The 16,978-nt window shown below is 44.5% G+C and overlaps 1 protein-coding gene across 1 annotated transcript in view; it reads left to right on the forward strand.

Annotated features, from left to right (window-relative positions):
• Nucleotides 1–7,016: 7,016 nt before the first annotated feature.
• Nucleotides 7,017–16,978, forward strand: part of CUNH1orf94 (chromosome unknown C1orf94 homolog) — a 45,025-nt gene continuing 35,063 nt past the window's right edge. Inside the window, exon 1 of the mRNA XM_036352716.1 lies at nt 7,017–7,417. Coding sequence (XP_036208609.1) covers nt 7,089–7,417 — 329 coding nt within the window. The 5' untranslated portion in view covers nt 7,017–7,088. The remainder of the gene's footprint in view (nt 7,418–16,978) is intronic.

The raw sequence follows: 16,978 nt of genomic DNA on the forward strand, positions 1-16,978 counted from the left end.
CTATAATTTTGCGCTGAAGTTGCTAGAGGGCCAGACCATTATAAATAGGGAAGCAGGTTGTTTACCATGACAGTAGAAGTGACTTTTTTTCTGAAGATATGGGTAAACAATGCGATTTAACAGCCTTTGAACGTGGGATATATTTGAACATGAGTGGCCAGATTATTATGACCACCCCATCAGTACTTCATTGGGCCACCTTTTGCCTTCAATACTGCGGCGATTCTTCTTGGCATTGACTCCACGAAATATTGAAAGGTGATGTGAGGAATCTAACACCATGCCTAATGAATAGCACTGTCTAGTTCTGTGAGATTTGATGATTGTGGAACCAGCTGCCTGATGGCTCTTTTAACTTCGTCCCAAAAATGCTCAATTGGGCCCTGACCGGTTTGGCTCAGTGGATAGAGCATCGGCCTGCAGACTGAAAGGTCCCAGGTTTGATTCTGGTCAAGGGCATGTACCTTGGTTGCGGGCACATCCCCAGCGGGAGGTGTGCAGGAGGCAGCTGATCGATGTTTCTCTCTCATCATCGATGTTTCTAACTCTCTATCCCTCTCCCTTCCTCTCTGAAAAAAATCAATAGAATATATTTTTAAAAATGCTCAATTGAATTGAGATCTGGTGATTGTGGGGGCCACCTAAGCAAGGTAAAGTCTCCCTCATGTTCTTGAAACCACTCCTACACAATACGAGCACCGTGGCATGGCGCATTGTCTTGTTGGAAGAAGCCATCTCCATTGGGATACGCCATCAACATGATAGGATGAACCTGATCAGCAATGATACTTAGGTATGTTGTGCTATTCAGACGTCGTTCCACACGAATTAAAGGGCCCAAATCATGCCAGGAAAACATGCCCCAAACCATAACACTGCCCCCACCAGCTTGAAGGGTTGTACTCATGCATGTGGGGTGCATGCTTTCATGCTGTTTCCTCCAAATTCTCACTCTGCCATCTGCATGATGCAACTGGAAATGTGATTCACATGACTTTTTTCCAATGCTCGACTGTCCAATCCTTGTGTTCCTGTGCGAATTAGACACGTTTTATCTTGGTAACTGCCGACAGTAAAGGTGTTCAAACAGGCCTTCGGCTTCCATATCCCACACGATGCAGTGTACGGCTAATTTGCCTACAAACGTCAGGTGGTCATAATAATCTGGCCACTCACGTTCAAATATATCCCACGTTCAAAGGCTGTTAAATCGCATTGTTTATCCATATCTTCAGAAAAAATCACTCTACTGTCGTGGTAAACAACCTGCTTCCCTATTTATAATGGTCTGGCCCTCTAGCAACTTCAGCGCGAAATTATAGCTAATTTGTCTACAAACGTCCGGTGGCCATAATAATCTGGCCACTCAGTGTAGAGCCTCTCCAGGAAATGTTAGGGCACCTATCATGGCAGGGGCTGGCAGGAAGGCCGAAGGCCAAAGGTGGAAGCAAAAGGCCAGTTGGATTCTGACTCTGTTGCTACCTTACTGGGCCTCCACTGACAAATTATATTCTTTTCCTCCACCAACTATGGCTTTCCTTTTCCCTAACTTTATATTCCTTAAAAAATATATTTTTATTGATTTTAGAGAGGAATGGAGAGGGAGAGATATAGAAACAACAATGATGAGAGAGAATCATTGATCGGCCACCTCCATCATGCCCCCTACTGGGGACTGAGCCTGCAACCCAGGCATGTGCTTTGACTGGAAATCGAACTGTGACCTCCTGGTTCATAGGTCAAAGCTCAACCACTGAGTTACACCGGCCTGGTGCCTTTTCACTAACTTTAAATGGAGAGCTCATAGGCTGCCATTTCACATTAATAACTAATATGAACAACAATAATCGGTATATTTTTATGAGGGCACACAGTGAGCCAGGCACGGTGCTGAGAACTTTACATGGATGTCCCTATTTGAACCTCTCCCACACTGAGCCTGTATTGTTTCTATCTTTTTGCAGATGATGAAATGCCAGAGAAGTTAAGCATGTGCAAAGCTACCTTTCAGTGAGTAGCAGAGCAGGAATTCAAAGTCAAGAGTGTCAGCTGCTACCGCCCAAGCTCCTCACACTGTCCTCCCACATGGACAGTGAATGGAGGCAACAATAGGGGGTGAAATCCCTTGGGAAATGGTAGGGGTGGCTGATGGTGTTGCCAGGAGAGAAGAACCACAGAGTCACAGCTTTGCTTCTAGAACACTCGTGTCCTTTGCAAAATCCTGGGCAATGGCTGGCTGCTCTGCAACGGTGTCCAATTGCTGAGACAACACCCAGAGAAGCCCCACTCCCATGGCTGCCCCCTCCTCTCCCTCCAGTTCTGATATTTAGCCCCTCAAGGACAGTTGCTTGAAATCTCCCTCTGTAGGGCCCTGCCTCTGGGCAGTTTGACCCATTAGGCATCGTCAACATGATAACAAGGGGTCTCTGTGGTTTTCAGGGGCCTAAAAAGTTTGAGGCCTGAAAACGGTTATGATTGGCTTCATAACACAAAGAAGAAAACAGCAATGTTGACATCAGTAAATATTTCATTTAACGCAAAATGTAACATTATGTCAACTCCATTAAACTGTTGAATTTAATCATCATAAAAATTTCATTACGTTTGATGACAATTTGTAGGTTGGAGTTTTCTCGCTGTGCCAGGTTTCCCCGGTAGGCACCAAGATTGGGGAGAAATCACAGTGGACCATACATTAAATAAATTACTTATGGCCAAAAATTTTCAAAAGCAAAATGGCAAAAATCTTTTCAATTTTCTTTCACAACTGAAAAGTGATGTTTATGGTGGGAGGTGAGTGTGTTTAAAGTATGTTAGAAGAGGGAGAGGGCTGCAAGGCTTAGGGCCTATGACGGACTTGAAAGAGCCCCATGCCATGCTCTCCTTCTGAAGTTCCCAGCCTAGCCATGTTTGTCTCAGTGATGGAAGCCAGGTGAGTAGAGGCTTTGGCTGCAGAATAGGTAGGGAAAATAGCCTCCTCCTGAGGTTTTCTTGGTTCCAAAGTAGAAAAGCAAGAATCCCAGAATCCTAAGAATGATAGCTAACATTCACTGGGTCCATAGCATGTCCCAGACTAACAATTGTAAGCCCTATACATGTATTGTCTCAGTTGTCCCAAACAATTCTAGAAGGTCAGTATTTTATTAACCCTATTTCACACACGAGCAAACTGAGTTCCTAGACTTTACACAACCTGCCCAGGGGAATAGGGGTAATAAGGGGTAATTTAAGAATTTTTCCAAACTAAACATAATAAATAAATGAAATGGTGCCCATGACCACTTCAATCTCTAAAAAAAGGCAGGGAGCAGGCTCACTTTCCTCATTACCCTCTCTTCAGAACCTTGAACACTTCTAGGCACGTAGATATATATGGGCTGAAGGAACATAATTACATGTTGAACAGAGACTGGACTAGCTCAGTTTTCTCACACCTGCTGTGTACCAGGCACCTATGGGATGCTTTGCTCTCCTCACTAGCCTGTGATGATGTCTAGGCAGAGGTCTTATTCATCTCCCAGGCTCGCACCTTGCACAATCTTGACCCATGAAAAGGCTTAGTTGGTGATTCGAGTCCATTCCTCCATCACAGAGCAATTTCACAGCACAGCTAAAGTTCTCCCTCCCTATACAGAGCACAAAATCTGTTATTTTAAAACTCCAGTGGCACACGTCTCAATGTAATCGTCAAGGAAACTAACATACAGCACTTTCTGTGCCAGGTGTGGTTCTTGGGACCTTCCATGTGTGAAGTAATTACTTAGTAATAAAACATCTACAACAACTCTACAAAATAGGTGTGTGTTTTTCTTATTATCATCCCATTTTACAGATGAGGAGACCAAGGGTTATGAGCTGAGTGCCATCTCCCCCCAAATTCCTATGTTGTAGCCCTATCCCCCAGGACCTCGGAATGTGACTATTTTGAGACAGGACCTTTAAACGGTGGTTTTAAGGTAAAATGAGGTCATCAGGATGGGTGCTAATCTAATATGACTTGTGTTCTTGTAAGTAGAGATGAGGACACAGACCTGCACAAAAGGAAGACCATGTGAAGGCACAGGGAGAAGATAGTATCTACAAGTCTAGTGGCTCTTCAGAAGGAATCTGCCTGCTGACACCTGGATCTTAGACTTCTGGCCTCCAGAACTGTGAGGGAATACATTCCTGGTGTTAAGCCATCCATCTGGAGTACCTTTTTATGGCAGCCCGAGCAAACCAATACACCAAGGCACAGAGTAACCTGCCTAAGCCTGCATTGCCAGAAAACAGGAACTCAGAATATGAACCTGGGTCGTCGAGTTCTGGAGTCCATTGGGTTTGTGATAATGAAAATGTTCTCTGCGCTATTATGGTAGCCACAAGCCACATGTGGCCCTTGAAATGTGGCTAAAGTAACGAAGGAACTGAAATTTTTCATTTACATTAAAATGAAATAAAATAGTAGTAGCCACAGGTGGCAAGTGGCTACCATATTGGACATAGCTTTGTTTCTAAGTACATTGCTCAAGTTTTTTGCAGTATCTTCTAGAAACCTCTCCTGTGTGCTCCAAACAAAACACGCTTCTGTCTTTGTTCCCCAGCCCTGCTGTATTTTAGAGTGAGCTGGCTAACTTTCCAGAACCCTGCAGCCTGGGCAATACAGGGACCGTGGAGTTCTGCTCCAAACATGTGTGTGAGCCAACTAAATGCCAAGCAGCACAAACACTGAGTGACATTTTCAGAACTATTAATATTTCATCGGAAATGACCACTTTTCCTTTAAATACACTATTTTCAAAGGTTTTCCTACAGTCTTAACTATAATTTTACTCAGTCTATGTCCTTGGAATTTTCCCCAAAGGAACACATTTTCAATTTTATAATGAAAATCAAAGGGGAATGGAGCTCAGATTTCAAAATTTAGTCAACATTTCCAGGAACTTGGGCCTTCTGTAAAGAGCAAGGTTGTATATTGGGCACCTACGGTATATGCCCAGCACTTTCTATACAGCTTATTATTAATTTATCCAACACACATTGATTGAGTGCCTACAACGTGCCATAAGTGTGATCTTTATAATAATTGATTAACACCATTTTACAGAAAAGAACTTCTCATCCTCTGTTTCATCTCCAATGCTACCTCCTCAGAGAGGTCTGCCTGGGCCATCTCAAGCTTCCGCTGTTCCTCTCCCCATTGCCTGGCTTTGTTGGTGAGTTTTCGTTTAGACCAGTGGTTCTCAACCTTGGCTACACATTAGAATCACCTGGGAATCTTTTTAAAATCCTGATTTCTGGGCCCCATACCCTGGAAATTCTGTTTCTTTGTAATGGGGTGGGGCCACAACATGAGTAACAAAGAAACAGAATTTCCGGAGGATGAGGCCCAGAAATGAGGATTTTAAAAAGATTCCCAGGTGATTCTAATGTGCAGCCAAGGTTGAGAACCACTGGTTTAGAGTCTGTAATTACTGCTACTTTATTTGCTTGGTGAGTTTGTGATGTATCTCCCTGCACTATAATATAGGCTCCAGGAGAGCAGGGACAACACCAGTTTTGTTCACCTTCAGGCTTCCTAAGTGCCCTGCAACTCACCTGGACAGAGCAAGGGCTGCATCAATATTTGGGAAATGAATGAGTGAGGATGGGAGAAGTGAAGAAAGTTGGTAGAGTCACACAGGTAGGAGGAAATACCAGCGTCAGGACTCAAACCTCCACCCAAGACTGCCATCTTCTCTATTCCCATCCATCCTTACTGCACACCCCCTTGCTCTTCCCTTGCTGGGGAAATACCGAAGGCACAACCTCTGGCTCCTGGGGCCAAAGACCCCAGGCAGGAAGAGGTGCAGTGTCATTTCTGAGTTTAGCCCCTTCCGAGAGGGGAGGAGGCCATTGAGCAGCAAACATAACATAGCGCTTCTCTCTGCACCTCTGTCCAATCCCCTGGCCCCCTCTCCCACCGGCCCACCGCCCACCTACCCCTGGAACCTGAACGCAGCGCAGAGGAAATGGTCTAGCTCCGTGGCTGAGAGTGCGGGGCGGGGGCGGGGGGCTGGGCTTGAATCCCAGCTCCTCCCTTACGGTGAGCCTCGGACACACCCCCTTTTTTACTTTGAGACTCGGTTTTCTCAAAGGTAGAACTATAAAAAGCAATGGTACTAACGTCATGAGCTTGTTTTGATTGACTATGACAACACAGAAAGCCCAGCGCTTGGCACACAGTAAGCGCCAATACAAATGGCAGAGGAAAGCGCTCTGGGGTCCTCTGGGCGCCCATTCACCCCCATCCCGCCTGCCACGCCGAACCCGGGCGCCCCGCGCACCCAGCCGTTGCGTCTGAATCCGCAGAGGAGTTCCAGCGCCGGACGGGAAGGGAAGGGAAGGGTGTGGGAGCCACCGCAGGCAGGACCGCTCCCTTTCAAGGCGTGGCCGCGGGGCCTGGCAGGTGCCTGCTGGGGGCGCTGGCGGGGACGGGCTGTGGGCTCTGGGCGCTTTCCTGCCGGGCGCCGAGCGGGGCCAGGCGGGGGGAGTGGGGTGAGCGACGGGGGGCTGGGGCGGCGGGGAGAGACCGTTGGCCCTCGGGGTGCGCGGGGATCCCTGGGAAGGCCCCTGCGAGAGCCCAGTGGAGGGCTCCTGCCCTCCAGGTGCCTAGCACAGTGCCAGGCCCTCACCCAGTCATCCCCAGGTTTATCGGGCGAGAATGGGCTGAGCCCCAGGCGCTGCAAGGTGTCACAGGTGTGTGGCAACGGGACGCGCCAGGGATTCTGGGAGAGGCCTCCCTCCCCCTCCACCTGTTGCCAGATGTCATTCTGCCCACCCAGGCACCTGGTTCCTGAGCTCAGGGGGATTCCAAGGTTACTAAGCTACTGGTTTTTGTTGACTTTTAAATTTTTTCTTCTCAGGGACAGGGGGAGAGGGACAAAGGTCAGAAAAGAGCAAATAAAAACAAATCAAAATAAGCTCCCCCTCCCCCCCAAAAAGCTGATCTCCATCCACCACTGGCACACAAATCAGATCGGAGGCCTCTGAACAGAGTCACCTTGCTGGAGCGACAGCCAGACAGAACTGAACTGCTTCTGTTCCGTCCTCATCTCCCTCTCTGGTGAATGAAGGGCGGTGGTGGATGGTCGCCCTGTCTGCGAGCCCTGGGTGGACAAAGGGGCTTCCGGAAAGACAGGAGGAGGATGGCCAGTGGAAATGGGCTCCCTTCGTCCTCGACCCTGGTGGCCAAGCGCCCCTCCGCCCTGGGCCCATTCCCCAGATACATCTGGATCCACCAGGATACACCCCAAGACAGCCTAGACAAGACCTGCCATGAAATCTGGAAGAGAGTTCAGGGCTTGCCCGAGGCCTTGCAGCCCCTGACCTTGAAGGAGCAGCTCTCTGCCCCCGTGGTTGGGACTCCGACAGACAACGGGCTCAGCTTCCAAGAAGAGTGAGTGTCCCCCTACATGGCTGGCACCAGGGGAGGAGGGAGGAACCCGGGTCAGACCTTCTGGGGGTATGTTCTGGCCCATTCTTCATTCTGCTAAACCCTAAGGGCTGTATGTTTTACATCCCCTCCCCCGTGGTCCCTTTAGAAGAAGAGTTAACGAGGGGCCTGAAGTTACCTGGGTGAAGGGCCAGGCCAAGGCTCTCTCTGTTGCCTCTTCACCAGCCTCCTGAGGGGCTCGTTCTCCTCCTAAAGGCATAGACAACCGGAGGTGAATCTGAGGACCTTGGAAAACCATCTGGGCCAGGACCTAGGGTTAGATGTCCATGGCTTTCCCCAAAGGCAACTAGCAGATCCCTTCCCCCTTTCCACCTCCAAAGACTAGGCATTGGCACAGATGCGTCTGGTGGTTTTAAACCACATCTGGAATTCCCTAATACAGGGAGCAGCTGTCCCATTCAGACTCCACAGAAGCTGCTGCAAGAGCGCACATCAAAATATTTACTGGGAAGGCATTGCCGTATTCAGAGGACATAATAGAAAATTAAAGTGTGGGGAGATGGCTGGAAATAGCCCGTTTCCTGGATGGGAAATCCCGTGTCTGGGAAACACAGAACTAGATGTTTCTCCACCAGGGCAAAAGTTGAGCAGATATCGTTGAGGATGGATATTCACAAGGAGAGGAAGGGGGGACCTCCTCTAGAAAAGCCAGTGAACTGCTGAGCACTTGTTCAATGCTTTGCATCTTCAAAGTGGGCCGCAAACATTAATTAATCCTCCGGAGCCCCTATGAGACAGGTATTAGTGTCCCCATTTTACAGATGGATTAAGTGTTAATAATTAAGTGCTAATTAAAGACTAAGTGATAATTAAGTGTTGTCTGTTCCAACACATGCTCCAGCTCAGTTCAGAGCTGCTCTGAAGTGGGGGAACCATTCAGGCAATTATCTGCTGCATCTGGTCTCAGGGATTTCTAGGCGAGAGCTAAGAAGAAAGAATGTGTAACTACCACCCAGGCCTGCACTACCTGCTGTCCCTTTTCGGGCTGCAGACAAAGGTGCAGGCACTTTGGCTGCTATTGCTTTCCCTGTCCTGTGCTCAGGATATGGCTGGGATGGGAATGGCTTGACTGCCGCCAACATTTTGCTGTCCAGCCCTAGAGTGAGTGGTACTGAACCCCTCTCCCCTGCCCATTGCCATCTGCTCTGGGACAGGGTCTTGGCAGGGGAGCCACGGGGCTGTGGTCAGGCTCTCAAAGGCCAAGGAGCTGATGGTCCACTTGGTGAACCAGGGTCAGTGGCAATTTCCAGTAGATGGCACCTTCTCTGCCAGGTCACACCTAGTTAATGGAGACAGACTCTATTTCCAGTCTGCGCTTGGCCTAAAAGTGAACTGACTCACCTTTGGCCAGTTGCTTAATTCCATTTGGCCTTGTTTTTCTCATCTGCAAATTGAGGATGATATGCCCTGCCTTGTCCACCTCAGAGCTGATAATGAGGATCAAATGTGATGGGAGACAGGAGACTGAACACTGCATTATACAAATGAAGCTGTCCTTAAATGTAATTCCCAGGATTGGGTTTTGTTGTTGTTGTTGGTTTCAACCTCCGGGTTTTCACACTATGTTCCTAGACCCTAGGGTGCTGTAAGGGTCATCCTAGGGTCAAGTGGCCTGGTGCCTGGGCCCTAATCCCCCATTCAGCCAGAGCTGTTCTGCTTTTATAGCTTTTACTTTACTGGAGTTCCAGTAAAGACTGCATTTGAAAAAAAGGGTTCTGTTACTGAGAAAAGAGCTGGGAAATCACTGACTTAGGCGACTAAAGGATATAATCGTGTAGATATCAACCAAGCAGAACACAATGAGCTATTCTTGAAAGAAAGGCAGCAGAGATGGTGGAGTCAGATAACTGGTTTCAGATCCTATTGCAGCCCGAGAGCCAGCTGTGGGGTTGGTCTAATTTACGTGAGTTTCAGTTTCCTCATCTGCCAAATGGAGATGATTTCTATGCACTTCATAGCGTTGTTGGGGTGATTAAATGGGATACTTAAACATTCTTGGTAATAACTAGGATTTGCAAAAATTCCTTGTAATGATGATGCTGTTGATTCCTTCAAGCCCTACAATTATTATACGGTGTAGGGACTATTTTAAATACTCCCTCTTTCTACTTTTTCTTATGCAAATCTTCAAACTATCAAATAGAATAGTATAGTGAATGTCTGTGTGTCTGTCACTGAGCTTCATTATCAAATTTGTGCCATTCTGGTTTCAATTTCTCCTTCCCCTGTTTTGAAATGAAATCCTTTTTACACATGAGGTAACAGGTTTGGAGAGGTTAATGTCTTTGGCCAAGGCCCTACAGTTAGGAAGGAGTGGCGTTTCAGAAAGCAAACCCTCTGAGCCATTACACAATGGTATTGGCTACCTTCCCCTAGAAATCGAGGCATCTTTTCGGATAGTCAAAATATTTGGCAGTGTCATATTTGAATGTTCATGTATAGATAACCGATTTCAAATCCAGGGAGCTGTCCAGAGTATTTTAGTCTGGCTTCACACCCTCAAGACCCCTCTCAGCTAACCTTCCTGTTGCTTAATTTGTAGGCCTGATTTTGGTGATGTTTTCTGCTATGGGCCAGCTAGATACATACGTTCTAGCACTCTTGTTAGCCAGAAATTTTTTTCTGGACTGTGTCTCTATATATTTTAGAAACATAAATACCTCGAGTTTGAAAAGGACTGTGGAGTCCATCTTTTGCTGATTGAGTCCCTCTTCAAAATCCTTGCCAAGTGGTTATCCACTTATACACTTTCTCAGGTGGGGAGCTCACCACTTTATAAAGTAGCCCGTCCTTTGTTATGGACCCCACTTTCTTCTTGTACTGAAATCTGTCTCTATCAGACTAATATCCATTGATCTGGATTCTGCTTTTAGGGCTCCAGACCAAGTCTATCCCCTATTTCTCTCAATAGCCCTTTAGATGTTAAAAGATACCAACAATACTTCTCCTAGGATTTCTGGTTTCTACAAGCTGAACTTCTCTGGTTTTCTAAGTTTCCCGTCACGTGCCAGCCTGGTCAGTTTCCTATGCACACAGCTGGTCCTGTGGCTGTGCAGCACCAGAACCAGGTATGGTCCAATCTGTGCTGATTGGATCCTCCCTGTTAACATTCTGTTATCATGGTAATGGCGATGAATGCCAGACTTGTTTTTCTCCCCAAGTGGACTTCACTGTGTGGGCACATTTTGAGTTTATTCATTCAATTATTTATTCAACAAATATTTACTAAGCATCTACTATGTGCCTGGCACAGTGCTAAGAGCTAATGGGATAGAAACTGGCTTCCTACAGCTTCCATTCAAGTAGGGGAAAGAAAGTTATCAGAAGACTAGGAAGTTATCAGAAGACTAGGATAACTTCAGATGTGAAAAGAACTGGTGTTCTAGTTGGAGGAAACCAATATAAACAAGTAAAAATAACCCGGATAATTTCAGATAGCAATGAGTGCCCTGAGAGAAATAAAACCGAGTAGAGTACTAGGGACAGCATCTTTAAGGGGGTGGTCAGGGAAGGACTCTCTAGAAGATGTGGTCATTTGAGCAGAGACCTGGATACCCAGAAGGAGCCAACAAGTGAAGATCTGGGAGAGGATGTCCAGGCAGAAAGAAGAGCAATTGTGAAGACTCTGAGGTGGGAGTGGCTTGGAGAGGAACAGCATGGCTGGGGCATATGGAGTGATAGACATGGGACAAGGCGGTATCTGAGGCAGGCAGGCAAAGTCTTAGAAAGCCTGGAAGATCACTGTAGGGAGTTTATAGTTGATTCTCCATGTTATGGACACCCTTTGGAGGTTTTAGGGTAGGAGGTGCAATTTGATCAGATTCACTAATTTTTCTTTCTTTTTTTTTTTTTTTATTGCTTAAAGTATTACAAAGGGTATTACATATGTGTCCATTTTATCCCCCCGCCCTAGACAGTCCCCTAGCCTCCCCTATCCCCCAATGTCTTATGTCCACTGGTTATGCTTATATGCATGCATACAAGTCCTTTAGTTGATCTCTTACCCCCCTACCTCCTGCCCCCCAACCCTCCCCGGCCTTCCTGCTGCAGTTTGACAATCTGTTTGAGGCAGCTCTGCCTCTGTATCTATTATTGTTCAAAAGTTTATAATGGTCTCTATTATCCATGAATGAGTGAGATCATGTGGTATTTTTCCTTCATTGACTGGCTTATTTCACTTAGCATAATGCTCTCCAGTTCCATCCATGACGTTGCAAATGGTAAGAGTTCCTTCCTTTTTAGAGCAGCATAGTATTCCATCGTGTAGATGTACCACAGTTTTCTAATCCATTCATCTACTGATGGGCACTTAGGCTGTTTCCAGATCTTAGCTATGGTGAATTGTGCTGCTATGAACATGGGGGTGCATATATCCTTTCTGATTGGTGTTTCTGGTTTCTTGGGATATATTCCTAGAAGTGGGATCACAGGGTCAAATGGGAGTTCCATTTTCAGTTTTTTAAGGAAACTCCATACTGTCTTCCATAGTGGCTGCACCAGTCTGCATTCCCACCAGCAGTGCACAAGTGTTCCTTTTTCTCCACATCCTCTCCAGCACTTGTCGTTTGTTGATTTGTTGATGATAGCCAGTCTGACAGGTGTGAGATGGTACCTCATTGTTGTTTTGATTTGCATCTCTCGGATGATTAGTGACCTTGAGCATGTTTTCATATGTCTCTTGGCTTTCTGAATGTCCTCTTTTGAAAGGTGTCTATTTAGGTCCTTTGCCCATTTTTTGATTGGATTGTTTATCTTCCTTTTGTTAAGTTGTATGAGTTCCCTATAAATTTTGGAGATTAGGCCCTTATCAGATATGACATTGGCAAATATGTTTTCCCACACAGTGGGTTTTCTCGTTGTTTTGTTGATGGTTTCTTTTGCTGTGCAGAAGCTTTTTATTTTGATGTAGTCCCATTTGTTCATTTTCTCTTTAGTTTCAAGCGCCCTAGGAGCTGTATCAGTGAAGAAATTGCTTCGGCATATGTCTGAGATTTTGTTGCCTTTGGATTCTTCTAGAATTTTTATGGTTTCCTGTCGTACGTTTAAGTCCTTTATCCATTTTGAGTTTATTTTTGTGTATGGTGTAAGTTGGTGGTCTAGTTTCATTTTATTGCATATATCTGTCCAATTTTCCCAACACCATTTATTGAAGAGACTATCTTGGCTCCATTGTATGTTCTTGCCTCCTTTGTCAAATATTAATTGAGCATAATGGTTCGGGCCGATTTCTGGGCTCTCTATTCTATTCCATTGATCTATATGCCTATTCTTGTGCCAGTACCAGGCAGTTTTGAGAACAGTGGCTTTGTAATACAACTTGATATCTGGTATTGAGATCCCACCTACTTTGGTCTTTTTCAGGATTGCTGCAGCTGTTCGGGGTCTTTTTTTATTCCAGATGAATTTTTGGAGAGTTCGTTCTAGATCTCTGAAGTATGCCGTTGGTATTTTAATGGGAAGTGCGTTGAATTTATAGATTGCTTTGGGTAGTATGGACATTTTAATGATGTTGATTCTACCAATCCATGAACACGGTATGTTCTTCCATCTGTTTATGTCTTCCTCTATATCTTTTTTCAACGTCCTGTAGTTTTCTGAGTAGAGGTCTTTTACCTCTTTAGTTAGGTTTATTCCTAGGTAGCTTAATTTTTTTGGTGCGATGGTAAACGGGATTGTTTTTATAATCTCTCTTTCTGAAAGTTCACTATTGGTGTATAGAAATGCCTCGGATTTCGTGGGGTTAATTTTGTATCCTGCTACATTGCCAAATTCATGTATTAAGTCCAGTAGCTTTTGGATGGAGTCTCTAGGGTTTTGTATGTATAATATCATGTCGTCTGCAAATAAGGACAGTTTTACTTCCTCTTTTCCAATTTGGATGCCTTTTATTTCTTCTTCTTGCCGAATTGCAATGGCTAACAATTCCAGTACTATGTTGAACAGGAGTGGTGAGAGGGGGCATCCCTGTCTTGTTCCTGTTCTTAGGGGAAATGGTGTTAGTTTTTGTCCATTGAGTATGATGTTGGCTGTGGGCCTGTCATATATGGCTTTTATTATGTTGAGGTATGATCCTTCTACTCCCACCTTGCTGAGAGCTTTTATCAAAAATGGGTGTTGAATTTTGTCAAATGCTTTTTCTGCATCAATTGATATGACCATGTGGTTTTTTTCTTTCAATTTGTTTATGTGATGTATCACGTTTATTGATTTGCGGATATTGTACCATCCTTGCATCCCTGGGATAAATCCTACTTGGTCATGGTGTATGATCTTTCTGATGTACTGCTGGATCCGATTTGCTAAGATTTTGTTGAGGATTTTGGCATCTATGTTCATGAGGGATATTGGCCTGTAATTCTCTTTCATTGTGTTGTCTTTACCTGGTTTTGGTATTAGGGTGATGCTGGCTTCATAGAATGAGCTTGGAAGTGTTCCTTCCTCTTGAATTTTTTGTAGTAGTCTGAGGAGGATAGGTTTTAGTTCTTCCTTGAATGTTTGGTAAAACTCCCCTGTGAAGCCGTCTGGTCCTGGGCTTTTGTTTGCTGGAAGCTTTTTGATGACTGCTTCAATTTCTTCCATAGTTATTGGCCTGTTGAGATTTTTAGATTCTTCCTGATTGAGTTTTGGAATGTTGTATTTTTCTAGGAATTTGTCCATTTCCTCCAGGTTGTCTAGTTTGTTGGAGTAGAGCTGTCCATAGTATTTTTTAACAATCATTTGTATTTCTGTGGGGTCTGTTGTTATTTCGCCTCTATCGTTTCTGATTTTGTTTATTTGGGTCCTCTCTCTTTGCTTCTTGGTGAGTCTGGCTAGAGGTTTGTCAATCTTGTTTATCCTTTCAAAGAACCAGCTCTTGGTTTCATTGATTTTCTGTATTGTTTTTTTGGTCTCTATGTCATTTATTTCTGCTCTAATCTTTATTATCTCCTTCCTTCTGCTCACTCTGGGGTTTTCTTGTTGCTCTCTTTCTAATTCTTTGAGTTGTAGAGTTAGATGATTTACTACCATTTTTTCTTGTTTTTTGAGATAGGCCTGTAGAGCTATAAACTTCCCTCTCAGGACTGCTTTCATTGTGTCCCATAGGTTTTGGATTGTTGTGTTTTCATTGTCATTAGTTTCCAGGATGTTTCGAATTTCTTCTTTGATTTCATTGGTAACCCAATCAATATTTAATAGCATGCTATTCAGCTTCCAGGTGTTTGAGTATTTTGGGTTGTTTTTATTGTAGTTTATTTCTAATATTATGCCATCGTGGTCTGCGAAGACGCTTTTTATGATTTCAATTTTCTTGAATTTGGGGATACTTTGCTTGTGACCCAATATATGGTCTATTTTTGAATATGTCCCATGAGCACTTGAGAAGAACGTATATTCCCTGGCTTTGGGGTGAAGTGTTCTGAAGATGTCTATTAAGTCCATCTGATCTAGTGAGTCATTTAGGATTGCTGTATCTTTGCTGATTGTTTGTCTATAGGACTTATCCAGTGCTGTTAGTGGTGTATTAAAGTCCCCTACTATGATTGTATTGTTGTCGATCTCTCCTTTGATATCTTCCAGGAGTTTTTTTATGAATTTGGGTGCTCCTGCATTGGGTGCATATATGTTTACCAGGGTTATATCTTCTTGTTGTATTGATCCCTTTAGTATTATGAAGTGGCCTTCCTTATCTCTTATTATGGCCTTCACTTTGAGGTCTATTTTGTCCGATATAAGTATTGCTACCCCAGCTTTCTTTTCCTTTCCATTTGCCTGAAAGATATTTTTCCATCCTTTCACTTTCAGTCTGTGTGAGTCCCTTCTAATGAGGTGGGTTTCTTGTAGACAGCAGATGTATGGGTCATGTTTTTTTATCCATTCAGCCACTCGATGTCTTTTGTTTGGAGCATTTAGTCCGTTTACGTTTAAAGTTATTATTGAAAGGTACTTGTTTGTAGCCATTTCTGTTTTTGTGTGGCTGTTTTCTTTCTGAGCTTTTTATTTCTTATTTTTATACCAGTCCCTTTAGCATTCCTTGCATTGCTAGATTCACTAATTTTTAAATATCTCTCCAGCTGCTGCATGGAGAGGGTTTGCAGGCATGTGAGACAGGAAGTTGGGAGACCTCTGGGAAGATGCAGCAATAGTCTAGGTGAGGCGGGGGGCAGTGCCTGGTCAGAGAGATGGTAGTGGGGATGGTGAAAGTGCGGGATTCAGTGTGTATTTTGAGAGGAGCCAACGAGACCTGCTGATGGTTTGGGGCACACAAATGGGGACATGAGTCTTAACTTGAGGGTTTGGACTTGAGCCTAGTTGGATGGTGGTGCCATTTATGGAGGTGGAGAAGAAACAGGAAGAAATCAGCTTTTGAGGAGAAATCAATAGTTCTGTCTAGTGTCAATTAAACTCCAGAACTGTGTTATCTTTTTTTAAAATATATTTTATTGATGTTTTACAGAGAGGAAGGGAGAGGGATAGAGATTTAGAAGCATCGATGAGAGAGAAACATCGATCAGCTGCCTCCTGTACACTCCCTATTGGGGATGTGCCCGCAACCCAGGTACATGCCCTTGACCGGAATCAAACCTGGGACCTTTGAGTCCGCAGGTCAATGCTCTATCCACTGAGCCAAACCAGTTAGGGCAGTTATCTTTTTTTTTTTTTTTTTTTTTGAGCACCTAATGCCTGCGTACATTGATTTTCTGTGGCTGAATTATGACAAAAGTGGTGGCCTACACACATACACACACACACACACACACACACACACACACACACACACACGTATTCTCTTACAGTTCTTGACGCCACAAGTCTGAAATGCATCTTATGGGGCTAAAGTAAGGTGTTGGCAGGGCTATGCTCCCCTTCACCCCACCCCCACCCAGAGGCTCCAGACCAGTGGTTCTCAACCTTCCTAATGCTGAGACCCTTTAATACAGTTCCTCATATTGTGGTGACCTCCAACCATAAAATTATTTCATTGCTACTTCATAACTGTAATTTGCTACTGTTATGAATCATAATGTAAGTAAGTATCTGATATGCAGGGTGTATTTTCATTGTTACAAATTGAACATAATTAAAGCATAGTGATTAATCACAAAAACAATATGTAATTATATGTGTTTTCTGATGGTCTTAGGCGACCCCTGTGAAAGGGTTGTTCGATCCCCAAAGGGTCACGACCCACAGGTTGAGAACCGCTGCTCTAGAGTAAATTCATCTCCTTGCCTTGTCTAGTGTCTATAGCTACATTTCTTGCATTTCCTGGCTTATGTCTTCCTTCCTGTGCATGCAAAATCAGTAGTTTAGTATCTTCTCTCTGTGACTCTGCTTCTATCACATAGCCTCTTTCTCTTCTGCCTGAAATCTCCCTCTCCCTCCTTCTAATAAGAACCCTTGTAATTGCATTAGGGCTCATCTGGATAACCTAGGATAATTTCTGCTTCTTTTTTTTAAAATATATTTTTTATTGATTAAGATATTACATATGTGTCCTTGTCCCCACGTTACCCCCTACACCCC

The sequence above is a fragment of the Myotis myotis genome, unplaced genomic scaffold, assembly GCF_014108235.1.
Source record: "Myotis myotis isolate mMyoMyo1 unplaced genomic scaffold, mMyoMyo1.p scaffold_m19_p_2, whole genome shotgun sequence".
Classification (NCBI taxonomy): Eukaryota; Metazoa; Chordata; class Mammalia; order Chiroptera; family Vespertilionidae; genus Myotis; species Myotis myotis.